Consider the following 26,156-nt stretch of genomic DNA (forward strand, 5'->3'; position numbering starts at 1 on the left):
CAATGGAGTAATAATATAGGGGGTTAGGGTTTGTAGTAAACAGCATTAGAAGACACTTAGTTGCTCAAAGCTACTTTTAGAAAACACGATCCTAGATCTATACAATATTATTAAACAAGGCCGTGAACCCACACGAACCTGCCTTAACCCAAGGCCTACGATGATTCAGACCGAACTGGCAACCCGACCCTGGGTCCCAGCTCGTCCCAAGCCAACCCAGGCCAACCTTTCCACATTTTAGTTGTTAAGCAGGCTTTTAAGAATTTAAAACACTAACTTGGGTACAATGCTAGGCTTGCCCATAACCAAGGGCGCGGCTATTCAAATAGATTATACTCTGATCAGAGGTGTACATCTTTACCCACAAGACACATCTTACTCACGTGTAACCACGTGCCACATACCACCACGGCATATGGACGGAAGACATGACATAGTTTCCAACCCATCCTAGCCATAGACAAGAGTACCGACCCAACCCCACCTACGGCCGGAACCTCCGGGACAGGTAGGCAGGACTGAGCCCCTAGCAGCAGGACAACAGCCCTGTGCCATGACATCTCGACTAACCGGGCCGCAGCTCGTATAGCCTTCATTTGTCCTAGAGATGTCCATCGACCCCCGACTTCGTCCATCTCCATCCGTGTACTTTTGTTTATAACCAGACTGATCCACAAACTAAGCCTTATCCACTAGACATGTGGAAGTACGGTAGTGCTTTGCAATAGAGGCCCGAAGACCGGTCCTTATGTGGCCGAGGTGCTACTATCAAAACCATGCACCCCGAGCCCAGCCTAAAACCATTTTGAGGGTTTTGAATAGAGGGGGAGGTGTGCATCCAATTCCACAATAATCCAACCATTCCACAATGTCCAAGTGATATGAATATTCCCAAAGTCTAGAGTTATAAAACCACCTAATGTTGACTAATTGAACAGCGAAGCATCTACATAAATTCATACTAGTGGAACCATGAATAGAGTACCCACTAGTTGGGGTTTTGTTTAATCTAGGGTGAACAAGGTAATAATAACAATAACAATAATAATAAGGTCATAACAAAGGTAAATAAGCATGGCTAAATAAAAGAGTGATAACGCGGGAATTTAAATAAAGCGATAATGCATTAATTTAAATCAAAATAATTTCACAGACTAGGATTCAATATGTTCAAAGATGATGTGACTTGCCTTGCTCGCTTTCCCAAACGTCGGCTTCAACCTCCACGTAGAGCGGATCTTCCGAAGCTGCAGCGTCTACACGACCAACGGAAAGGAAAAAGTCTTTTACTCTAATAAACTCCATATAACAAGCAGGAACAAAGCACAAAAATGGGTTCTTGACTTCTTAAGGAAAAATTAGAACTTGAACGGTCCAATTCCGAGTTCAAATGGCCAAGTTATGGCCATTTGAAGTTTATATGCTCTTTAAGTGAATATTTGCGAATTTCTTCATTTAAATTTTAATTTAAAAAGGGTTTATTGCGTCAGCCGAGGGGAGGGGGCGCGCGGACCGGGTCCACGGGAGTGGGGCCCACGCGGCAGCCTCACGGTCCACGGTGGACCGGGCGCACCCGGGCTCACACCGGCCGGCGCCGTGGGCCCCACGCGTCAGCCGCACCCAAGGGCGCGGGCGGCTGACGGCCGGGCCCCACGGCGTGCCCGGAGGCGGCCACGTCGGCGCGGCCGGCGGGAGGCGGCGCCCACGCCCCTATGGTCGCCGGCGGCGGCCATAGGCACGGCGGAGCGGCGGCCAAGAGAGGGGAAGGGAAAGGGAGAGGAGGCGGCGGTCCATGGCTCACCCCGGGTCGACGGCGACGGCAAAAGAGGCTGCCGGAGCGCAGGAAGGCAGCGGCGCGGCTCGGGTGGACGAGGACGACGGCGCTCCGGCGGTCGGCGAGCTCGGCGAGGTGGTGGACGGGGTCGGCGGCGGTGCGGCGAAGCCGGAGGAGGCGACGCCGAGGCGGGGGACGGTCCCGGTGAGCGGAGAGGGCCGACCGGAGGTCGTCGGCGACGGAGGAGAGAGAGGGCGACGGCGCGAGCTCGTTTCCGGCGAGGAGAAGGTGCGGCAAGTGGCGGAAACGGGCGAGGGAGGCGCGGGGAGGGTTTAAATAGGGTTGGGAGGGAGAGAGGGCGGCCGGCGGGGAAGGAAACCGGCGCGGGGGATCCGGCTGCCATCAATGGTGCCGGCGAGATTTGCGGGAGCAAATCCGGCCGTTTGAATACAGGAGACAGAGGGAAAAATGGGGGGAAAGGGAGAGGAGATCACGGGGAATGATTTCCCCCACTTAATTGCACGCGGGAACGGCCGGAGGCGGCGAGATTCGCGGCGGCGGCGGCGCTAGGCGCGGGCGGGGCGGCGGGAGGAAGGGGATGACAGGTGGGCCCCACCCGTCAGCGAGGGTGGCGGGCGGGCCTGCCCATCAGCGGCGCGCGCGAGGGGAGAAGGCCGAATGGGCCGCAGGGGAGAGGAGAGAGAGGGGGAGGGAGATGGGCCGAGCCGGCCCATTAGAGGGGGAGGGGTTTTTAGGGTTTTTCTTTTTATAAAACCTTTTCAACTTTGTTTATTTCTTAATAATTATTATTTGTGCTCTGAAAATTCCACTAAAATTTATTTACACATTTTAGGTTTTTAGGAAATATACAAAAATCCTCCAAGCCTTATTTGACTTTTAGCTTTGCACATTTTAATTTTTGGAGGCTTTCACAAGGATTTTAATCTAGGCATAATTTAAAGGATATATTTTTTGGGTCGTTTTGGGACGTGACAAGGACTCAATTGAGTATCACAATGAACGATCTCTTAAACTAGTAAACCATGTATGTGCAGGAAGGCAACAGTCCAGTCATCATCTAGCCAAAGAGATTCAATGAATTGGAGGTGTGAACGTGTACTTATGGCATTCTTAGAAGATATCACATGTACTGGAAAATGCAATCCAATATGCATGGGCTGATCTTATCTTGTATATGTTGAAATACCTTTTCCCTAGTAACAGAAGCTGGAGGTGCCAATTGCAGGTGGAACAACAACAATGACCAGGCAATGAAGGGCATCATCCTAGTGAGAGAAAACATACCTTCCGAAAGATCAGTCTGGAGAAATTCAGAAGTAGACATCTCAATTAAGGATAAGAGTTCTCTCATAACTTCTCTGAATCTGTTATCAGTTCAATACTTTGGCCCATGTCAGATTAATTCTTGAGTCAGTGCTCTATTAATCCCGGAGAACACTCTTTTACTAGTGAAATTTGAGAGAGGCGTTCAAAAAGAAGTAGAGAGTAAGCAGCAGACGATGGATGAGATATTGGCTGTGAAGAGAACTAAGAATATAGCCCACTGACTGAGCCCTTCGCAAGCCCCCACAGTTCCATCAACTCTTGTGCATTCCAGTCTCTGGTGAAGCATAAATGACAAATGATGCCACAAGTTCCCAAAAATTCATATAAGCAATGCGACTTGAAGATATGATGAATGAGGCCTCTTCACAACAAGACTTTGCAATTGCCTCTGAAACACCAGAGGCCAAGAACAAATAATTCCATCATCTTGTTATTTCTTTCAGCATAATCCCTTGAATCAATAATCTGCAAACCCAGGAAGTTTCTGTTTCTTGGGTATCCAAAGCAGATTCAACTCAGTTAAGGTAACACAATGTAACCAACGCGGATTCACCAAAGCTTAACATTAACTCATCTATAGCGCTAACCACTAATTTAAGCTTCTCCAAGCAGAGGTTGCAACAATCATTTTCTTATTATCAGCCAACCATATATAACTGCTGTTAATTTCACACCCACCCCACCTAGTTCAGCCATTATTGACAATGGGAATCAACAATATCTGCCAAAAATAACAGATTATATGAATGTAGCGTTGTACTAGTACGATTGAAAAATGTTATGGTGCAGATTACCTTGTTGTACTACTTCCCTTGGGCTGGATGATAGGCAAAAGATGGCTACATCAAGCCAACTCAAAATGCTTTTCGCCAAAATCAGCGTAACAAGAAGCTTCATTCAATTTTAATTTTCCTGAAAACGGTTTGATAATTATAATTTTAAGCTCCACAAAATGATTCCATGTTTGAGTGCTGAATCAGAGAAGGTAAGACTGCCAAATACACTCTCCCCTATCCATTTCCAAGTGCAAAGGATCTCAGCAGCAACCCATGCTCTAGAGAATGAAGGAACAGTTGAAGTAGTATCAATTGATTGTGATATGTTGTAACACGTATTTCCAAGAGCACCTAACAAGCTTGTCAACAAAAGCAACAAATTGGCGGTGTTTCAAAAGAAAATAACCTAACAACTGCCATAAACTATATATTTTTTTGTCAGGCACTATGCTGTCATAAATTTCAGAACATGAACAGAATTTGTAAAGATGGCAGTAAAAGGCATGGCACATGTGCGTGTCCGCAGGTATACCATATTAAATTTAAACTGGAGTATCAGTATATTACACTATGTAGAACATAATGAAATCGTTTTACTAACTTGAACGCAAAATAGAGACACATTCTCACAGTTTCATATGTAATAACAGGCTCAAATTGGATCTTCACGGGTGCACTCCCATTCTGTAAAGATAGCTTCACCCAGAGTGGCCAATATTCTCCCTCAGATAAAAGAAGATTAAAAAAAAAACATTGCCATCATATGTTCTTCAACTTGTCCACCACCCGCCTGACAGAGTGAGCTAAAATATTTAACAAACTATTCAAGGTGTTGGATGAAGGTCACTCAGTAAGGATAGGCTTAAGCTTTGCCAAAAGGTATGTGTACTCTCTGCAAGGTTAGCATCTGAATTGTTGTACGCAGAAGACCCAATATCGATATCTTCTTTATAACATTTCAAATCATGTTCTGAATAGAAGGAAATAAAGAATCTTCCTCTAGCATTTGTGAGGGCAAATAAGCTACCATCTCAATGCTTGATGACAATGATTGTGCTCCTATAACCTTTGAAGTGACAAGTGCCCTGGTTCAGTAGGCAACATCATCACATGCACAAACTTTGTCTATTTGAAAGTTAACACCAAGTTTATTGAAAACCTTGCCTATTGCAAACCTTTTTTCCTAGTCAAACTTCTTTAAGTTTTACCAAGTTTATCGAAAAAATGAGCAAACATTTTTAATACAAAACAAACATATTATAAAAAAATTCAAAATTTATTCAATGTTATATTTAATGAAACTAACTTGATGTTATAGATGTTGCTAAAGATTTCCTATAAATCTGATCAAACTTAAATTAGGAAAAAGGTCAAAACGACTTGTAGAATATCTTGGAAAAGTATGCAAAAACTTCAGAAGTTACAAAGTAAATGAAACCAAATAGTAAAGAAAAATAGTACCTCGATAGACAAACTGACAGCAGCCAATAATTGCCTATGGTTTCTTCTAGCCCAGAGATTATGAGAAGTCAGAAAAATTGCTCTGCAGTGACAGCTTTAGATGGACGATATGAGCTTGCTTGGACCCATAGCATCCATTTTGTAGGAAGTGCCAAAACCGGCTGAAAACAACCTTGTGATTTGCAAATTTGCAAATATGACCAAGCTCTGGAAAGCTTGTAGAGAATGCAGGATATAGTAACTTCATGATTCCTTCATTGAAAACATGAGAAACATGTTTGATATAACTTGTAAGCAGTGAGTATGTGGCATAACGCATAATCACATTTTTTTTACTTAGGCAAATCATGAGAAAATGCAGATTCAGCAGTAGACAAAGTAGCAGAATTCTAACTGTCACGGCCACAATTTTGTAATGTTACGCCTGTCAATTAGAGTTGTCATTGCCAAATGTTACACCTAATGATGATGATACTGAGGTAGGCCAAAGAAAAAAAATCTACAGTTAATAGAAGTGCAGTAGGAATTACAAACAGAATGTGCGAAATCCATAAATCAAAATACTCCCTCCATCCCAAAATATAACAAACTATAGAGTTCAAACTATACCTCACCCATCCCGAAGAAGCAACCAATTTTTTTATATGCATAAATTGAAAGAACTAAACATAATGAATACTCTTTGGAAAATAAAACTATCATGAAGCATAATTACTTTTTCAAACAACGATAACTGAATAGAATTTTTTTTTCTTGTAATTAAGGTTTAGGATTTGAATGTGTGGGTGTTGTAATACATATATATATTATACATATATATGTATATATATATATAGGACACTCATACGGGGCACCATGGTGCCCGGGCACCATGGTATGAAAAACACAAATTCACCCAAATTTTTTAAAATTTTCAAATTGTGAGTATATACCTAGTTATAAGTATACATATATACATATATATTCCAGGAAATTAGGAGTGAATTCATGTAGAAAAGGATGTACGAAGTGATCACCTGCTAGCAGGAGTTGCTTCAGATGGAGAAACAACATTACACACGTGTGGTACAGGAAAAAAAGTAATGTCATGACTGATAGTGGTAAGAGCAAGTGTTCATTGATGAATTCGTAATAGTGCATTTTTTATGAGAATCGGGCCAGATCATTGCACCAAATTTTAAATTACTGAAGCAGTTCAACATTACTCGTATGCAAAAAGAAAAAGATTGCAAAAAGAATATAAAAGAAGTTCAAGCTGATGAAGGCCGGTCACCGGCATGAGGAGGCCAAGACCTAGAGAGGACAAGCACTCGAGTGTTGATTAAACAGGAGAACCATTTGAACTATGGAATGGAATTACCTGAAACATGCTAAAAAAAATAAAAACATGTCACCATAATCTGCAACAGGAGCATAATATATTACATTCAATATATAACAATAAGCTCACCTTTAGACATGTCAAGGTTTCATACTATCCCTTGTCCTATTGCTGGCATCAATATATAACATAAGCTCACCTTTAGACATGTCAAGGTTTCCTAGCATGAAAAGAGATATGCTAGGAGATATCGAGTCAAATTAATAGAGATAAATATACAAATTAAATTGAATCATTTGCTGCTGATAAAATGTAGAATAGCTACATATATCAGTACCATTCCTCCTCTGTCCTCTCGGACTGTTAGTCCAATCATTCATTGGTGAAGCATATTACCAACCTCAGTACCTTACCAACAAAACACTAATTATTCAGTCACTGTTGTTTATCATCTATGTTTCACGTGATATTCTATATAGTTGACTACAGAAAAAGATATCGGTGGCTATCTACAACATCAATCAAACAGATTGGATAGAACAAGAATTCTTGATCGTTTGGCTAAACTCAAAAGCTCGGCTTGGAAAATGCATGAAAGAAGAACTCAATGCATGAAAGAAAAAACAAAATAGGTACACAGAACGGACTGAAATCACTGGAGTTTAGATGGGTATAAAGTTGGTACCTTGTTGTAGTTTTCAGATCTCAGTGCTAATGTTCTACTACAGAAAGGAACCAAACTGAATTCCGTCAGACATCAGGGTAAGACGTTAAGCACCGGATGGCACTAATAAAGGAAATGAATTCATGGCCTGCTTAAGAGAGTAACTGTCCGTACTAAATCTTACTATTATGCCTGATTCAAATGGGCTCAACAAGTCTGTAGCTTCTGCAACGGGAAGTAACTATTATAGGGAGAAAAAGTTTTGAATTTTGATTTTTTTCCCACAGACAAAAAATGATGATGTTCAGATTTCAAAAGCATGCATTCTTCAAGATTCACTAAAATGTGAAGTGTCTTTTCAAAATAACAACACAACTCATAACTGTGATTTGCAAACAACCGACCACGACCAATCTTAAATAATTTAGGGCCATGGCGCTAAATTATAAGTTGTAAGCTTTATAAACTAACTTCCAGGAACTTTTGCTATGCCCCTTTATTCCCATATATCCATACATGGCATTCATGAGTGCATGTTTCTCTTCAGCAGTACAAGCGTCTTTCATTGTTTCTGGATCTAGATGATTGTGCCACCTAAAGACTGTACAGGTTGAAAGTTAGCTCTATATAATGTACTGTAAAATGTCAAACTCATCACTTTTTTTTCATAAAACATTACCATTAAATCTACTAAGAATGAAAAATCTATTTTTTCATAAAATCTTCATTTGCTCAAATGAAGATGCTTAGCGAAAGAAAATGTGTGTTAAGTCTACTACAAAATTACAATGTTCCCTAAAAATTCATTTTCGGATTTGATCCTGAGTGTTTTCTCATTTCAACTGATGGATTTCAGAGCACAAGATGGAATCACTATTTGGGAGTCCTATAATACTATAGATGTGATTTATTTGAAAGAAGCTAGAAATAAAGAAACTACATTTTGATGAACACCTAGCAAGAATGTTTCAGAACAATGTATGGAAATGGAAAAAAGAGAAAAACCAGAACACAAGCATTAGGTACTCATATCCTACAAGATCTATAATACTGCCTTAGAGCCAAAATATTGATAACTTCCATTAGATTTTAGGAAAAAAAATGGTATGATAGGATAGTAAGGGAAGTCTTCAGACGAAGACTTGCTTTAACTCATGTCATGTGTACCAAAGCATCCCGCAGCATACAAAAATTGCAATCTATCAAATTTTCGATGATATAAAAAGAATAGGTGGATATATTACGCTGCAAGTAGCACTAAAAAAAATCTGAGCGCATACAACAGAACTAATGAAGCATATACAACATGGAAGCACTTTATTCATTAGTAACTTTCATGTTTTAAAGGAAAATATGAAGCAGGAACATGTGCAACAGATATGTGGCCAATAAAGTTTTATATGAATTTAATTAGCAAATTGTTGTAACACTTTATTTAGGTAAAACGCAAGTGATTAGTCGAAGCTAAAACTATAAATGTAAATCTTTGCTAGGGTCAATAGTATTACTTACCTTGGGGATTAGAATCAATACAATCCTTCTCTCTCTGGATGACAATATATATAAAGTCCTCATGGACTATATGGGCCTAATATATGGGCTGGGCCTTGATATATAGATATACATAACCCCCCCCCCCCCCTTCAAACTCAAGGCGGAAGTAGAGGATCTAAAGCACTGAGTTTGAGCAAGTGAAGACGATGCTGCTCACGAGTTTGTGCTTTAGAGAAAAAGTCCGCGACTTGCAGTTCTGAGGGCACATACTGGAGAGCAATTGTTTTCTGATAACAATGAGATCGGGTGAAGGATGCATCAACACCAATATGCTTTGTAAGTTCATGCTTCACAGGATCATTAGCAATCTGTATGGCTCCAGTACAAAGAAGAGGTGTGGGGGCACCACAGACAATACCAAAGTCAACTAACAACCATCGAAGCCATACAATTTCAGACGTGGTAGTGGCAAGGGCTTGAAGTTTTGCCTCTGTACTAGAGCGAGATACAACCGCCTGCTTCTTGGATTTCCATGCAAGAGGGGAAGAGCCAAGAAGAATGCAATAACCTGTAACAGAACGACGATCCGTTGGGTCACTCGCCCAAGTGGAGTCTGAGTAAGCATGCAGCTGAAGCGGACTATCACGAGCATAGAACAAACACTGAGATGATATTCCCCTTAAGTATCGCAGCACACGAAGCAAATGTCCAAAATGAACTGAAGTAGGAGCACTCACAAACTGACTCAAAATATGGACGGCATGAGCAATATCAAGTCTAGTAACGGTAAGGTAAACAAGGCTGCCTACTATATGATGATAATGAGAAGGATCCTCAAGAGGTGTACCATCAGTACCACGAAGTTGCAAGTGAAGGTCCATAGGTGTTGCAACTGTCCTATTATCAGTAATGCCAGAACGCACAATAAGATCTTGTATGTATTTGGATTGAGAGAGATAATATCCCTTTGCTGAATGCAAAACCTCAATTCCCAAGAAGTAACTAAGGGGACCCAGATCAGTCATTTGAAATTGCTCATTAAGGTGCCTCTTCACATGAGAAATGTGGTCAACATCATCGCCCGTAATCAACATGTCATCAACATATAGGAGAAGCAAAGTACGTCCACGTGGAGAGAGATGAATAAACAAAGCAGGATCATGTTCACTTGGTGAAAACCCAGCCGCTTGTATCACAGATACAAAACGCTCAAACCAGGCATGAGGAGCTTGTTTAAGACCATATAAAGCATGGCGGAGACGATAAACATATCCTGAGGGAGCATCAACACCTGGGGGTGGCTGCAGATAAACTTCCTCATACAAATCACCATGAAAAAAGGCATTCTTAACATCCATTTGAGAGATGGACCAAGAAGAGGTAGCCTGCCACTGCAACGAGAGTGCGAACTGTGGTCATATGAGCGGCAGGCGCAAAGGTTTCATTATAATCTTGTCCCTGAGTCTGCTGAAAACCTCGAGCAACAAGATGGGCTTTATATCGCTCAAGAGAACCATCTGACTTAGTCTTAATTTTAAATACCCACTTAGCTGTAATAGGAACTGCATGTGAAGGTAAAGGAACAAGATCCCAAGTACCTATACGATCAAGAGCAACGAGCTCCTCAGACATAGCAAGCTGCCATTCTGGAATAGTAGAAGATTGCTGGTAGGTGGATGGCTCTGGAATGACAACACTCACATGAGGAAAACCCAATCGGTCAGGAGCTGCAATAGTAGTTCGATCTCGTAGATTACATTTAGGACCAACCTGTGACTCATCAATAGTGTTAGATTCATCAAAAACAAGGGTGTCAGGACTTGCCGAGGAGGTAGGAGTAGATAGATGCTCTCTGGGTTGTGTGGGACGAGTGTATACATGTGGGAAAGGTGATATAGGGAGTGGTGGTGATGGAGCAGGAGTGGGTGTAGATAATTCATCAAGAGAAGGTGTCATGTTAGGAACAGAAGTATCAGGATTGGCTAGTGCAGAGATATCATCACCAGAGGAAATGGGAGGCAGACACAAAGACACGAGCAGAAGGCGCAGCGGAAGGAAGACGCAAGGTGTCCAAAATATAGAGGCTAGCAGCACCTTTACGGCGATGACCAGTCCCAATCACAGCCCCGCTTCGACGATCCTGAATAAAACAAGATGAATCATCAAATCCAACAAAGTAGTTTTGGTTGGTAACTTGACCGACTGAAAGAAGATTCATTGATAACTGAGGAACACAAGAAACATCAGGTACAGAAAAATGAGAATTGCAAAGAGAACCCTGATGAATGATATAACAAGATGTACCATCAGCTGTCTGAATAGAGGCACCGTCACTAACTGGCTTGCAAGCTACCAACTAGGACTGATCAGATGTCACATGAAAAGAAGCTCCGGAATCAAGAACCCAAGACGACTGAGCCACTGAGGGGCGCCAATAGGTGAGGTGGCAGGAACGGACACAGAGCCTCTAGTAGTAGGAGCTGCACCGCGACCACGAGAAGCACGACGGGCACGATACACTACAACAAAACCCCCCCAAAGAAGACATTTTATTTGTAATATAGAGACGTTTTGTTTCGTCTCCGCAAACAAGCGAGGCGCTTTTATAAAGTGTCATAGGAACGTCTTCGTTTCGACCGTCTCAAAAAAATAGAGACATTTCCTAAAGCGTACCTAATTTATTTTAAGACGTTGTTAGAGACGTGGAATATCACCTCTATAGGCATAGAGACGCTTTTAAAAAACAATGTACAACGTCCATAGACGCATCCATTAAGACGTTCTGTTGCGTCTCAGTAGTAGTATTTTAGCACATTAATTAAGACGTTCTGTTGCGTCTCGGTGGCAGTATTTTAGATATAGCGTAGTATGTATTTTATACATTTAGTATATTGTAACGAGTACGTATTGTATATAATTATATATATGGATGCACATTAAATTAATCATATATTAATTGAGTCTATATACATGTGCATGTAAAAAATTACATGGGCAGGCAGTACCATATTCCCGACCATATACAAGAACATATAATATATTAAAAGGGGAAAGGCTGTACATGCTTGTATGAGAGCAAGGAGTTTACAACTAAATAAAACATCCATGTAATTTTAAATAGACATATACGACTAACTGGAAAACTAAAGTGCAATAGACACACACATATATAACATCCTACAGCTTGTTGTGCGTGTTTTTCTAAACTGCTAGAAGGAAATCTATAATATTTCTTCAAAAGGAAAGTTGAATATCAGGGCTTCCACTCTTTCTTTTCTTCAGTCCTCCATTCATTATCCTATAGTCAGACCAATAATAACAGCAAAATTCTGGTTATGAGCAGAGCACTCGTATGAAAGGGCCTTGCTACTGGGCAGAACTTGTATCCCTACGCTTTCTTACCTGAAAGGTCAAGATATTATATTAGTAACGAGATATATGCAAAAAAAAAATGCAACGTGACAAATTATAATAGGAGTTGAAATGATTAATATTACATAGGGACGAGGCCAAGGAATGACAAAACCAATTGCCTCTCTTAATGTAGTACAGTTTTCAGATGGTCTTGGCAGTCTCTCATCACCAATATTTGTAACACTATGAACAGCCACACCATAATATTCATTTCCAAGCATATTTCCTCCAACCACATATGTGCTATCTGTAGTCACTAAATTTCCCTTGGCCACTACTTTGCCTTTGTATACTGGATTCAATGAAAACAAGAACACCACCCTTTGATCCTATCATTTTGAGAAACACAATATTGTCATTCGCAAAACTAGGAGCATTGTCATTCATGAGCATATGAATATTTATTTTATCATAAACAATGGAAACCACATACTGATTTAGATGAAGTATTCTCTAATACTCCCTTTCTCTGAGGCCCCTGTGTTAAAAATTTTAAAGAATCAAAAGTGGATGAGCAGGCTTGATCAGCATTAATACTAGAACTAAAAGAGCATAATAGTTTGAATCTAACCTGTTTGGCTTTATCAGGTGGTAAAATTGAATCCACACAGTTAGTTCTAGTCCTTTTGACAGAGCTTTTAATGATTGATTGCTACAATTGAAAGTCAACTTTGTGAAATGTTGTAACAATCACATGTTTCAGTAATAGAGTAAGATTTCTGTAACACACCTTTGCAGTTATGTGGTCAGATGGCAAAGCTTTAGTAGAACAATTCTCTTTAGCTCTAGTTGAACTAACAGAACATAATTGCTGTAATAATAAATGATAGAATTAAGACATTGGCAAACTTTGATTCAACATTTTTAAAGTAGACATTCCAGAACCTGCACATTATTTGGTATAGCATTCTCATTGGCATGTGGTTCCTCACGGTTGTGAACAAACCCATTCATAATATCAGTACCATCTTGTTCAGAAACATAAGCCTGAATAAAAAATCAAACAAATCACAGTATTGCCAAATAAATTTACTAATTGATATTTGCGTGCTTAGTTGTATATACCTCATTGGTCACATTCTCACGTGGCACCATTGATTCCACATTCATTTGACTTGTTATGGACCTTTTGCCTAAGCTTTCCCCACTTAGTTGCTGTAATTGAAATTCATTAAAATTAGGTATTGTTGTTTAAATCAAGCAGAACTCATTATGTAGTGAGATTTTCCTAAGTCACCTTAGCATTTGTGCATTCATATGGTATAGATGGATTGAAACGACGACCATTGCCATTAGCAGAACTAATAGAATGTACTTGCTGCAACTTATGATAAATGTCAATATTTAGAAATTGTGAAAGCCTCAATTAAAACTTTTCAAGTAAACACCGCACTTGCACATGATTTGACTTAGCATAGGTATTGGCAAATGAATTATCAAAGTTATTATCAAATTCATTTGTACAGTCAATGTCAACTTGATCAAACATATCAACCTGTAACCAAAAAATAACTCAGACCTTCTACTTGTATCAATCTTTTCAATCTTTGTGCATGCTTAGTTTGTATACCTTATCAGTTCCATGGTCATGTGCCATAGTTGATTCCATGTATCTCTGACTAGCTTCAGACCTTCTAGCAAAGCTTCCAATGCTTGATTGCTACAATTGAAGGCCAATTTAATTATATATATAATGTAAAAAATGCATATGGTGAGCATAGTGAGATTTGCATAAGTTACCTTGGCAATCATGTGTTCATGTGGTACAGATGGTTTGTGGCAACCATTTTTAGCAGGAATATAACTGATTAAATGCTTCTGCTGCAACTTATGAAAAACAACATTATAAAGACTTACAAAAGCATCAATTTAAAAATTATCAAGTAAATATTGTACCACCTGCACATTATCTGGTGTAGAATGTACATGTTCACATGATTCTTCAACATTGGATTCATGTTGGATATCATTACCAACTTGTTCAGAAATATCAACCTGCAAAAAAAGCATAATCCATGCATATGTACTGATCACATAGTGTATTCGTTAATTGATCTTTAGACAGGGGAAGATGGTGTACAGTGACACTTACTTCTTTATTTTGTTCTGCAACCACAATATTTCTCCAATCCTCTCCAGGGAATTTTTGTTCTATGAAGGCACGCATCAGAGTCATATCAACACTCATAGCCTCTATTTTATTTTCCATTGCATTCATTTGTAACTTAAGCATTGCATATTCCTCAGATTGTCCAACAACATCTAGTCCTTGAGAAACCCTTATTTGGCTCCAATTCTTATGATCGTAGTACCCTCGAAGTTTTGTCTCTTTTCCAACTACACGTCGAAAAACTTCATCATAATCTTTGGATGAAAGACCACTGCAACTAGTAGATTTCTTTTTAGCTAATTCATGGTAAGCCGATTCCTACATAATTAAACATGCATGAATTAGTTTATCATAAATGAACCAAACTACATTTGTGATAACAACTAACAAGGAAAGAAATTTACCACTACTGCCTTAATGCGCTCATCCTTTTTCTTATGTGCTTCATCCCATACGTCAATGTCATGGACCTTCCCTTTAACTTTTGCTTCCTAGGCAACAAAGAATCAGAAGATAGATCAAATTTAGCATTAGAAAGCTATAGATATGTAACAATAACATTTAAGTCCAAAATAATTACCATCTCTTTACAAAGCCTAGCATGGCTTTTTCTACCAGTTGTATGTGGATTCCTCTGCTGTTTTGCGCTTTCAGAGTTTTTCTCACATAATTTCTGAAAATAGAGAAGCTGTACTAAATACAGATGATTAGGAAACAAAATTTGGACTGTATGTTTAGCATTAAAATGGAGAGGTCACCTTGTGTTTATCCTGACACCATATTTTAACAAGACCACGCCATTGATATCCATTGACACCTTTTGGGACATATTTTAATATATCGTTTAGAGTCCTCACATCAGGATTAAAGTATCTTCCCTTTAAACGGCTTTTGTAAGATCTCCACCCTTTATCAGCTTTCATTAGAATCCAGTCTCTTGTAAGCTGCTTCGTCTCAGAAGGGTACACAAATTTCATCTTTACCATGAATAACTAAAAGTTAGATCTGAAATAAGCATGATAATATTTGTTTACATTAATTAAAAATTCACCTCCACGTCAGCGACTATGCTCTCCTTTGGTCCCACAAATAAGTCATGGTCCCATTTTGGAATGTCCAATGGTGCAAATGTTGAATTCTGTGCAAGCTTACCAAGATACGAGCCTAGAACAGAACCTGATCTATCATTTGGAATACCATGTTCATCCGTCTCTACAATTACCTTTCCTTGCTTCAGTTGGTCCAAGTTTTTTACATTAAAATTTCCTAGAACCCGTCGTACCTCCCCATTTGGCCCTACATTTAGGAACAGTTCAGCTATGGGTGATAGGAAAAATCATATATATAGACATATATAGGAAGAACAGATTATATTAATTGGTCTTTTGGCTGCAAGAGGCAACTCCGTGATTATGTCATCATTCTCTGAAAGGTCTTGCTCACTATCTTCTGTGGGTTGTACATTCCCTGCATCTTGAGCTTCGAGATGCAAATTATCGTCATTGAATTGTGCATCTGCTTCATCTAGAGCTTCAAAGTTGTACAGCAAATTTTCTTCTTCAGCTTGCACATGTCCTGCGCTCTGTGCATCTAGGTTCAACTTCCGTAGACGTCTTGGCCCCCTCGCCATAATTGTTTACTGAAGTAAAACATGCATATAATGAAAGTTAATTAACTGCATAGGAAATTTGAAATGCATGATAAGCAATTTTATTGTTTTTATGGCCTGTTCATTTACAGAATTAGGCATAGATAATATACAATGCACTGCACAATCTAATTTCCATCTGCATATGTGCCTTATTCTGTCAAACAGTAATATACTAAAGAGGAATGAGAATAATTTAGTGAATTATAAATTATACATTAAGATTGTGCTTGGTGGATCTTCAGAATAACGATAGCTGTGCATTGATGAAATCCAATTTACACAATACCAGGATACTCGCAGATCGGGCACACTACAAGCAGCAACAATTGCGACCACAAAGACGATGACCCAAGGAGGACTTGTCGGCCACCATTGAGAGTTTCAACCAAGAAATTAGAAAAATGGAAATGGAAGGTAGTGGAACCCTACCCCTTTAGGTCTTGTTCTGCTAATCCCTCTCTCACAAGTGGACCGAGAGGATTTGGAAGGGATTTATTCCACACCTATTATGGTGTGGAATCGTTCCCCCTCAATCCTCTCCAAACCCCCCTTTCTCTTAGGGATTAAACGAACCCTTATGGCAGTGATGAACTGCTGTTGATGGAGGGGAATAGGGGGCCAAACTACAGAGAAGCTAGGGGGGATTTTGAATTTGCCTAACTTGTTGATTGACTGAAATTAAGGAGAGAAGGCGATGTACTAACCTAGATCGATTCAATGCGCAACAAAGAAACAGCAAGAAGAATCAGCAGAGGTTAATTGACCCACCTGTGTGCAAGGAAGAACGGAGGAACAGCACTGCCGGGCGCCGGCGGCGGGCAGCCGTCGTGTGCAAGGAAGAACGGAGGAACAGCACCGCCGGGTGCCGGCGGCGGGCAGCCGTCGCCAGATTGGGTTTTCCAATTCTGTTACAGGAGAGTACTATGGAGATGGAGAGGTTTAGGGATGTGGCGTGGAAAAGTAGGTCCGTGATATATATACAGTAAGCTTTCCAAAAAAAAAATGCCGCCAAAAAAATCAGCCTAGGCGGCAAAACAAAATATATTTAGGAACGGCAGTCGATATATATACCGCGAACGCTTCGAAAAATATGCCGCCAAAAGAAATCCGCCTTAGGCGGCAAAACAGGAACGCTACTACTACTACTACACGTATCTTTACAAACATACGTGTAGAGAATCTCAATACTTGTTGTGGTCTATTGGTTAACAGGTGTTTTTCTGTGACATACATACATTGTTCGAGCTCAAAAGTTCGTTGTATTTTTGCTTTTTTTACTTTGAGCTGGATTTGCATGACTTTGCTTGAGATTTTTTTTAAAAAAATAGTAAATAATTTTGTATGTTCATCTCAGATATTTTTAAATATATTCATGTCAGATTAACAATCTGAAAATATATTTTTATTTAATCTGGGTTTGCATGACTTTGCTTCAGAATTTTTTAGTATTAATAAATTAAAGTCCCTGTCCATCTCAGATGAATAATTCCAAAATATATTTTCTCTAATCTGGATTTGCATAAGTTGGCTTGAGATTTTTTTTGGAATTAGCAAATAATAGTTTGTATTCGGAATTGGTCAGGGGCGGATCTAACTTGTCGGTAGGGGTGAAATAGGGCGGGTATTTCCCAACCGCCCGCCCGACCCGAGACTCATGGGAGGAATATGAAAAAAAGGGGATACCCGATACTATCCGAGTTCGAACTCGAATTCGTTAAAAAAATATGGGTTAGGATAGGGGAAGACATGTATTTGCCCGTATGTCATGTATTATAAAAACATGATAAAAGATTGGTTAACCATTATTTTACGTGCTCATATGTAATATTGTATATTTTTTCTTAATGTATCTTTTTGATACTTTAATTACCTTATTATATTTATTATATATGAATTAGAGATACAAATTAATATCTGTTCCTGAATCCGATTCGAAGGAAATAATATGGGATATGATACGAGATGGGTGATATGTTATATGGTACTACGCATACTTGGCTCCGATTTTTTTTAGAATTAATAAATAAAAGTCTGTATTTATAGGAGATTTAACAATTAAAAAAGCTTTTTTATTTTAATTTGCATATGTTGGCTGGACGATAATTCATAAAATTATCCCTAATGTACCCACATATGTATAAGTTGTCGGTTTTTAATAAATGATGCCGTTGATTTTCAATATTTATTTGACCATTTATCTTTTTTCGAAAGAACTACATAACTATAATTTATTGTATTGTGACTTGGTTTGTAGTTAAAAATATTTTAGGCTTGACTTATATATATGGGTAGATTATTTATATTATAAATCATTTTAAGCATTTTTTAAAAAATATTCACGTAGGCAAGGAAAGGGGTTCAAATTCATAAAAATACAATTCATAATAGATGTATTTTTCAAAAGAAAAAAAAATCAGGTTATGATGTAATAAGAAAAAGGGCAAAAATATGAGTGTGTTTTTCAGTTATAAAAACCGAGTGATGCGTTGAAGTGGAATCGAGCCCTAGAACTACTGATTGATAGATTGATGTGCTAACCAACAAGGAAATGTAAGATTTGTGCTTCTATGCATAGCAACTCCCTAAAAGTATAAAGACATGTATTTGGCAAACCTGAAACTAGGACTGAACAACCATAACCTATCATCACATAACAGTGAACAGAACAAAACCAGTCGACAAATTTAGATGATTTCAATATCAACAGTGAACAGAAACAGAACCAGTCGACAAATTCACCATAAGTCAAAACTCACATCATTGCTCATTCAAATATATGCAATCAAATCAAGCAGCTAAATAAAAAGTAAAATCAGAGTGTATGGGTAAACAAACAAGCTTTAACACAGTATTGTCCAAGATAAAATAATTTCCTGCTACTGCATCCCTGAAAGCACACAACCATCCTCTACTCTGTTTCATTAGATTGTTGTTCCACACCCATATCAAAAATATCTCTGGGCTTAAATCTCGTTACGACGTGCCATCCTTTAGCTTTTGCATCTTCAGCATAAAAAACCTGTTCCACTTGTGATGAAAAGACAAATGGATCATGATCTAATTTATCTCCACTATGTATCTTTCGGGAGAAGTTCACAAGGGTGAAATCAAATTCATCCTTTTTGATGCCGGCTTTATGATGGACGTCATACCAATCACATCTGAAGAGCACTACCTTGTATTTTCTATATGACAATTCTACGATGTCCGATAATCTGCCATAGTAATTAACACCATCATCAGCAATGTTAACTACGCCGCTGTTTTGAGTGGAGCGGCCAGCCTCACGCATCATAGTGTGGAACCTGAAACCATTAATAATATAGCCACTGTAGCACACAACAGTTTTGTTCGGTTTTGCAGCCAACGCTCTCGTCTTTTCATCGATATCTACTCCACCATTTTGTAAAACCTGCATAAGAATATTGTTATTCTTGGCTATCTAAATAACTTCTTACAGCATAAATATGAATACATAGACAATCATACCTTTTGTTCCAACCAATCAGCAAAGCTTCTATTGATCAACCTGTCGACGTCGGACTGTGTCAAGTTAGTTGTATGAGGCAGTTTTCTTTTCTCTTCATCAAGAAATTCTCTGCAACAATTGGATACATTAAACAATATATATATGACTGTAAAAAAAAAGATAGAATATGCTTATGTTACGCACTTGCGAAAGTCTTCAAGTTCATCACAATGTCGCAAGACATATCGATGTGCTTGCACTAGAAGCTGGTTGTCAAACCGTCCTATGGTGATGGCCTTGCCAATTGGTTCACCAGCACTCTCAAACATATAAATGTCTTTTATATTATCTGAAGGTTCAGGGTTTCTAGGTGCTCTTGTAAAGCGTGTACTTCCTTCTAAAAATCTTGAACAGTATGTCAGGCACTCTTCTGCAATATAACCTTCAGCAATTGAACCTTCTGGGTAAGCTCTGTTTCGCACAAGTGCCTTTATCCGAACAAATGATCTATATATAATTAAAAAAATATGTCATGTCCATGGTATAGTTAATATAATAGAGCAAAACAATATATAAATACCTCTCTAGAGGATACATCCAGCGGTAGTGCACTGGACCACCGAGCTTAACCTCTTCGACCAAGTGTACCAACAAATGCACCATGACAGTAAAAAATGATGGAAGAAAAACTCTCTCCATATCACACAATGTCATCACAATACTCTGTTGAAGTTCAGCAAGCTCGGATACATCTATAACTTTAGAACACAACTTCTTGAAGAACCGAGCCAATCCGTTAACTATATGCATGACAGCTTTACTAGGATAACATGATCGAAGTGCTATGGGAAGAATGTCTTCTAGTAAAACATGACAGTCATGACTTTTTAGACCATTGAGTGTGCAATCTTTCATGTTGACACACCTAGAAATATTTGATGCATAACCATGTGGGGTCTTAATGTTCTGAATTACTGAACATAGAATCTCCTTATTTTCTCTTGACATAGTAAAGGGTGCAGGTGGCAATATTTGCTTTCCTTTATCATCTACTGTAGGGTGAAGTTCTGGTCGAATGCCAATATCTACCAAGTCAAGTCGTGCATTGAGATCATCCTTAGTTTTCGAACTAATATCCAACAGGGTTCCAATTAAATTATCACACACATTTTTCTCTATATGCATCACATCTAGATTGTGCCTTAATTTGTTCAACTCCCAATACTCTAGCTTAAAGAATATTGACCTCTTTTTCAACCAATCTTCAGGTTTCTTTCCAGACTTACTTGCGTTATCACTTGATTTCTCTTTGCATGTCTTTCTCTTACGCTTGAGTTCCCGATTGCTCCCTTTCTCATTACTTTTGTTTTTGGCTTGTTTTTTCTTTTTCGCCATCTTTGCTACGCTTACCTTCTTTTTCGCCATCTTACCAAATACAAATACTCTGCCTTCCAGCATTCTCAAAACAGAAGTTCCATTCAATGTTTTAGGTGCAATTTCCTTCTCTTCAGTGCCATCAAACTGACTATTCAATTCTCGATATTTGTGATCTCGTGGCAACCATCGACGATGACCCATATAACAAAATTTACCACCTTTTTTAAGGCGAAATGATTTTGTAAGTGTGGCACAAGATGGGCATGCATATTTCCCTCCGGTGCTCCAACCATATAGGTAAGCTAATGCAGGAAAATCATTCAATGTCCATAATAGTGCAGCTCGGAGAGAAATTTTCTTCCTTGCAGAAGCATCATATGTTTCCACACCCTCCCACAGTTGCAATAGCTCATCAACAAGTGGCTCCAAATATATATCTATATCATTCCCAGGTGAATCTGGTCCAGGAATGATCATCGACAAAATTAGCGATGTTTGTTTCATGCAAATCCAAGGTGGAAGATTGTAAGGAATAAGCATCACTGGCCAAGTACTATGCTTTGAACTCATATTCCTAAAAGGGTTGAATCCATCACTGGCAAGACCAAGCCGCACATTACGGGCATCAGCAGAAAAACTAGGAAAACGAGCACTAAAATCTTTCCAAGCCTCACCATCAGCAGGGTGCCGTAGCAATCCATCTTTTGTACGTCCCTCCTCGTGCCATCGCATCTCTCCTGAAGTTTGGTCAGTAGAAAATAGTCTCTGGATTCTTGGAATTAATGGGAAATAACGCAACACTTTAGCTGGTTTCTTCTTTCCTTCAGAGTTAATTGGATGCCCATTCTTATCAGTTATCCAACGGGAGGAACCACACACATGACAAGACTCTTGGTTAGCTCTGTCACCTCGAAAGAGCATGCAATCTTTAGGACAAGCATGGATTTTCTGATAGTCAAGACCTAAACCACGAATGATTTTTTTTTGCTTCATAACAATTCCTCGGTAAATCTGCCTCTTGAGGAAGTGCATCTGATAGCAAACCAAGTAGTGCTGTAAAAGATTCTTGTGTCCATCCATGTATGCATTTCAGGTGATACAAATTCACCAAGAATGACAACCTTGAAAATTTATCACACCCATGATATAGTTTTGTCTTTGCATCCTTCAACAAGCTTGTGAACATATCTTGTTCCCCCCCAATATGATCATCTCCAAATGTATTATTCTCATCCTCATCCATGCCAGGTTCCACACTGTTAGAGTCAAAATGAATATCATCATCATTGATAGAAGCACTTGATAGAGACTCGTAGCTATCTTCCTTGCCAAATGCTGCATTTAGGAGTCCTTCCATGTCATCCGATCTTCCTTCTCCACCTTCTACCACACAACTCTTGCGAACACTAGAAATAGGAATATTCATGGAGTTGCCTGATACATGAGCAAATACTAATGGTGGTGGATCATATTTCTCACCATGGTGAATCCATTTGGTATAACTTTGAAGAATTCCGGCGCATCTCAAATGTGTTTTAACTCTATCAAAATTCTGTGTTATCCTGTTTCTACAATTCACGCAAGGACAAAGGACCTCGGCATCCTCTGGAACATCACGAAATGCAAGAGATAAGAAATATTCTACACCATCTTTATAAGCAGCGGATGATCTTGGTTCACTCATCCAATCTCGATCCATCATCAGTCATATGGTATGCTGGAGTAATAAGAGAGAAACATCAACCTTGTTATTAACATTGTCTTCTTCAATACTACAAGAATATATTCAAAATTTGCATCCGAACAATATTTTATAAGTCAAAATTCATGATTTTTCTTAGTTTTTTCTTCACATAATTAATCGAGAATACACAACATCAAGTCTTAACACTTACACTAGCTATTGATCTACTGACCAATTCTGAGTTATACAAAAAAGAATGTGAAATTGATTGGGTGATTTGAGAAGGACATTAAGATGCGCATAGAAATAACTATGTTAATAGTTAACAAATTTCATAACCATAATTTAAAATACCACTGGTGAAAGGTAGTTTCATCTTTTGGGAACTGATATCTAGCATTCAGAACCACCTTCACAGCAAAATTTCATAAGATGCGTGGATCCACTCTCTCGTAAGTTGTCTTAACTTGGTTCTACGTAATATCTATGTTACCTTGATACGGGGATACGAATACGGATACGGATACGCGGTACGGGGATACGAGGATACGTCATTTTCTTAAAAACACCGATACGGGGATACGTCTATATATATTTTAAAAAATAAAAAATACAGAGCGAAAACATAATGCATAAAATATATGTAAGCATGTAATGTAAATAGAGTTAGCCAAATGACATCACATCACTAGAGATAATTAGAATAATACTTGTTCTGCATATCAAGTTCAATTCAATAGCTATATAAGTTTAAGGGTTGTTTGCATTCATAGTCAGCGATGTGGCTGGAAGTCGTACATCCCAGACAGGTTCCATGCACCAAAATCTGTTAGTACTATCAAGCATTCAAGCTCACAAGCCTCTCAGGGATAATGTACTCCAATGCTTGGTCACTAGTGACCCTGATGAATCTGCACCAGTATAGCCGCACTAGCAGTACTACTAGTGCTAGATAAGCGATTAAGATTTTAATTCTAAAATTCATCGGATCTAAATGACAAGGGAAAACACATAACAAAACCCAATCCAAATAAAGACTTAAAAGGGAAAAGGACCAAATGGCTGCTGAATGGTGATGATGGAGTAATGGATTGTATGCGTTGGGCTTGCCAGCCGGCGGAGAAGCTGTACCTGTTGGTGAACTGCCGAACGGAGGAGGTCCTATGCCCACGGCTGCCGGTGGAGGCCCTGCCCCTCAGGTCGCGAGCGGCGGCGGAACCCCGCACCCGACGACGGAGGAGGCGCTGCGAGATGCGGAGGCGCAATCTGTTGGCGTGAGTTGTGTCGCCGCCACCAAGGGGATTGTTCACGAGGGTTATTGTTCAGGAGGTTGTTGCGGAGACTATCGTCCAAGAATTCTCACAAATACGCACCCAACAAAGCAAAGCGTCGGCCCAACAAATAAAGTGGTTTGCAGCAGGTCCAGCCCACTTCTATCAACCAAGTACGTGTATATGTTTGTAATTATCCTATCTAACAAAGAAGCACATTCTTGCTGCTTAGTTATTCACGTTAATTTGGTTAGTGCCCCATTATCGCAATCTGTACGTTCTGTGGACGAGTACATTATTTTTCATGTTTTTCAATGCAGTCCAAATGATTCAAATAATATTATAATATTAATCATTTGAGAGAGACTTTATTGAGTCTGAATGATTCAAAAATTATTATAATATTATTTTAGTCTCGGAAACCCTCATGATTTAAATGATTAAATAATTATAATATTATGTGATGAAGATGATAAGGAATTATGTAGTTTTCCGATGGAATCTAAATGATTCAAATATTCTTTTTTTCTGTGTAAATAATAATTGTATTGTTTGATGTCAATGACATGCATATAATATGTCTCAAAATTCATATCTAAACTCATCTCAGAAATGAGACGTCTGAAAATGTCTCAGTATTCATATCTAAACACATCTTAGAAATGAGACGTCTGAAAACGTCTCAATATTCATATCTAAACGATGTAGTCTTATGCTAATCGTAAAGTGTCTTAAACTATGTCTCCAACTTGTAAAGCGTCTCAAAAGTCGCCTCTATTTTAATCGTAATTCTCAAAGTTGAGACAACTTACAGAGTGTCTTAAGTCAAATGTCTTATAACAGTGGTTTTGTTGTAGTTATACTCAGCCAACTTCTCTGGGTGTTGAGCAAAACAATTCTCTGCACTATGTCCTGTCTTTCCACAATGCTTACAAGGCATTGAAGAGGTACCTCTGGATGCGCCAAACCTCTGAGAAGCTGCTAACACACCATGAGAAACTGACACAGATGGTGCAGGTAGAGATTTGAGGCGTGTCTCCTCAGCAAGTAAATCAGACAATGCCTGTGCCATGGTTAGAGTAGAGGAACTGTGAAGCAGCCGAGTACGGATAAAGTCAAAATCTTCTCTTACTCCCATAACAAAGCAATATGTAAGAAACTTTTCAAGAAATTGGTGTGCTGGACATGCAGCAGTTGTATAGGTAGGCACCATTGAAGTCAATAAGATGATCAAATGCAGAGTAGTACTCATCAATGGACATACCATTTTGCTCAATGGCATGAGTCTGCTGCATGAGAGTATGCAAAAGAGCACCACTATCTTGAACATAACGTTGCTTCAGAGAACCCCATATAGCCTTGGCTGTTTGAAACTTGGACAGACTCATAATCAAGGAGTGCTTAACACTATTAAAAATGGCAGCCATCACTTTACCATCATTAATTTTCCAACTTTTAATTTCAGCTGCATTAGTATCATTAGTTTTATCACCAGTTTTAGGCGCAGGTGGATCGTCGGTTAAATGAAAAGCTAAACCATAACCCCTCAAAGCAGTCTCTACACAAAAAGCCCACTCCCTATAGTTCTGACCATCAAGGATGATATTGATAGAAATTGCATTGATCTGTGACATGTTGTAAACTAGTACTAATACTTGCCACAGCAGCCAAACAAGAAAGATACCAGTTACCAATCAAATCCAAACCAGAGCAGTCCTCAGTCCAGAGCAGATTGCAGAGCGTGCTCCTAGATGAAGACCAGAGGTTGGGCTCCCAAACGTGAGGATGATGCAGAGGATGCAAAGCCTCGATGATGACCGGAAGGAGGCTTGACAGTGGTGAGATGGTGCCGTGATGAGCAGGATGGATCGTGGGTAGGAGATGATTACAAACCTAACCCTAATCCATGGCTCTGATACCATATTACTTACCTTGGGGATTAGAATCAATACAATCCTTTTCTCTCTGGATGACAATATATATAGAGTCCTCAGGGACTATATGGGCCTAATATATAGGCTGGGCCTTGATATATAGATATACATAACAAATAGCACTTGACATCTCCATGCCAAATTTTCACCCTGGGATATATATCAATGCAAATTAAGATTGATAGTAAGATTTTTCTTTCATATTAGTTCTTATAATAATTCTCAAAGTGGTATATATACATAGACATATATTCATCTTCAATGTAAACCTGCCACTAATCCAATTCCTATCAACTTGATGTAATCGTCTGAGATTAATAAAAGCTTCCTTTATCAAAAAAAAAATCCAATTCATTATTCTCTGTTGTGAGGTTTGCTGAAGCTGAAATAAATGGAAATAGAATGGAAT

The 26,156-nt window shown here is 39.1% G+C and overlaps 2 protein-coding genes and 2 pseudogenes across 5 annotated transcripts; all 4 read right to left on the reverse strand.

Moving 5' to 3' along the window:
• Positions 1-2,915: 2,915 nt before the first annotated feature.
• Positions 2,916-3,817, reverse strand: LOC136351854 (E3 ubiquitin-protein ligase listerin-like; annotated as a pseudogene).
• A 242-nt stretch (positions 3,818-4,059) lies between these two features.
• Positions 4,060-5,976, reverse strand: LOC136351855 (uncharacterized; annotated as a pseudogene).
• A 5,785-nt stretch (positions 5,977-11,761) lies between these two features.
• On the reverse strand, positions 11,762-16,955 carry LOC4346485 (uncharacterized). 4 transcript variants are annotated; one of them, XM_066304038.1, is made up of 17 exons: positions 16,781-16,955; positions 15,413-16,000; positions 15,120-15,338; positions 14,942-15,034; positions 14,766-14,852; positions 14,344-14,679; positions 14,151-14,246; positions 13,992-14,069; positions 13,822-13,911; positions 13,489-13,575; positions 13,317-13,406; positions 13,137-13,238; positions 12,982-13,062; positions 12,823-12,903; positions 12,685-12,729; positions 12,335-12,580; positions 11,762-12,239 (listed from the first exon to the last, which is right to left on the reverse strand). In XM_066304038.1, the coding sequence occupies exons 3-17, from the start codon at positions 15,336-15,338 to the stop codon at positions 12,204-12,206; spliced, it is 1,767 nt and encodes a 588-aa protein (XP_066160135.1). In that variant the 5' UTR covers positions 15,413-16,000; positions 16,781-16,955; the 3' UTR covers positions 11,762-12,203. The 4 variants fall into 4 exon arrangements, with proteins under 4 accessions (XP_066160135.1, XP_066160136.1, XP_066160137.1 ...); XM_066304039.1 differs by having other exon boundaries at positions 13,489-13,569; positions 13,992-14,072; XM_066304040.1 differs by having other exon boundaries at positions 13,143-13,238; positions 13,992-14,072.
• A 1,792-nt stretch (positions 16,956-18,747) lies between these two features.
• Positions 18,748-23,822, reverse strand: LOC4346486 (uncharacterized). The gene is made up of 5 exons (XM_015755961.3): positions 23,674-23,822; positions 20,062-22,575; positions 19,686-19,988; positions 19,502-19,610; positions 18,748-19,424 (listed from the first exon to the last, which is right to left on the reverse strand). Exons 2-5 carry the CDS (start codon positions 21,936-21,938, stop codon positions 18,921-18,923), a joined length of 2,793 nt encoding a protein of 930 aa, XP_015611447.2. The 5' UTR covers positions 21,939-22,575; positions 23,674-23,822; the 3' UTR covers positions 18,748-18,920.
• Positions 23,823-26,156: the final 2,334 nt, after the last annotated feature.

This window comes from Oryza sativa, chromosome 9 (genome assembly GCF_034140825.1).
Source record: "Oryza sativa Japonica Group chromosome 9, ASM3414082v1".
NCBI lineage: Eukaryota > Viridiplantae > Streptophyta > Magnoliopsida > Poales > Poaceae > Oryza > Oryza sativa.

Coding starts and splice junctions, on each gene's coding strand:
- LOC4346486 (XM_015755961.3), bottom strand. CDS start 21,938: ATGGATGGACACAAGAATCTTTTACAGCACTACTTGGTTTGCTATCAG. Junction 19,989..20,061: donor TGGATGTATCCTCTAGAGAG/GTATTTATATAT, acceptor AATTATATATAG/ATCATTTGTTCGGATAAAGG. Junction 19,611..19,685: donor GAACTTGAAGACTTTCGCAA/GTGCGTAACATA, acceptor CAATTGTTGCAG/AGAATTTCTTGATGAAGAGA.
- LOC4346485 (XM_066304037.1), bottom strand. CDS start 15,338: ATGAAATTTGTGTACCCTTCTGAGACGAAGCAGCTTACAAGAGACTGG. Junction 14,073..14,150: donor CTACACCAGATAATGTGCAG/GTGGTACAATAT, acceptor CATAAGTTGCAG/CAGAAGCATTTAATCAGTTA. Junction 12,730..12,822: donor CACCTGATAAAGCCAAACAG/GTTAGATTCAAA, acceptor TTTTTAACACAG/GGGCCTCAGAGAAAGGGAGT.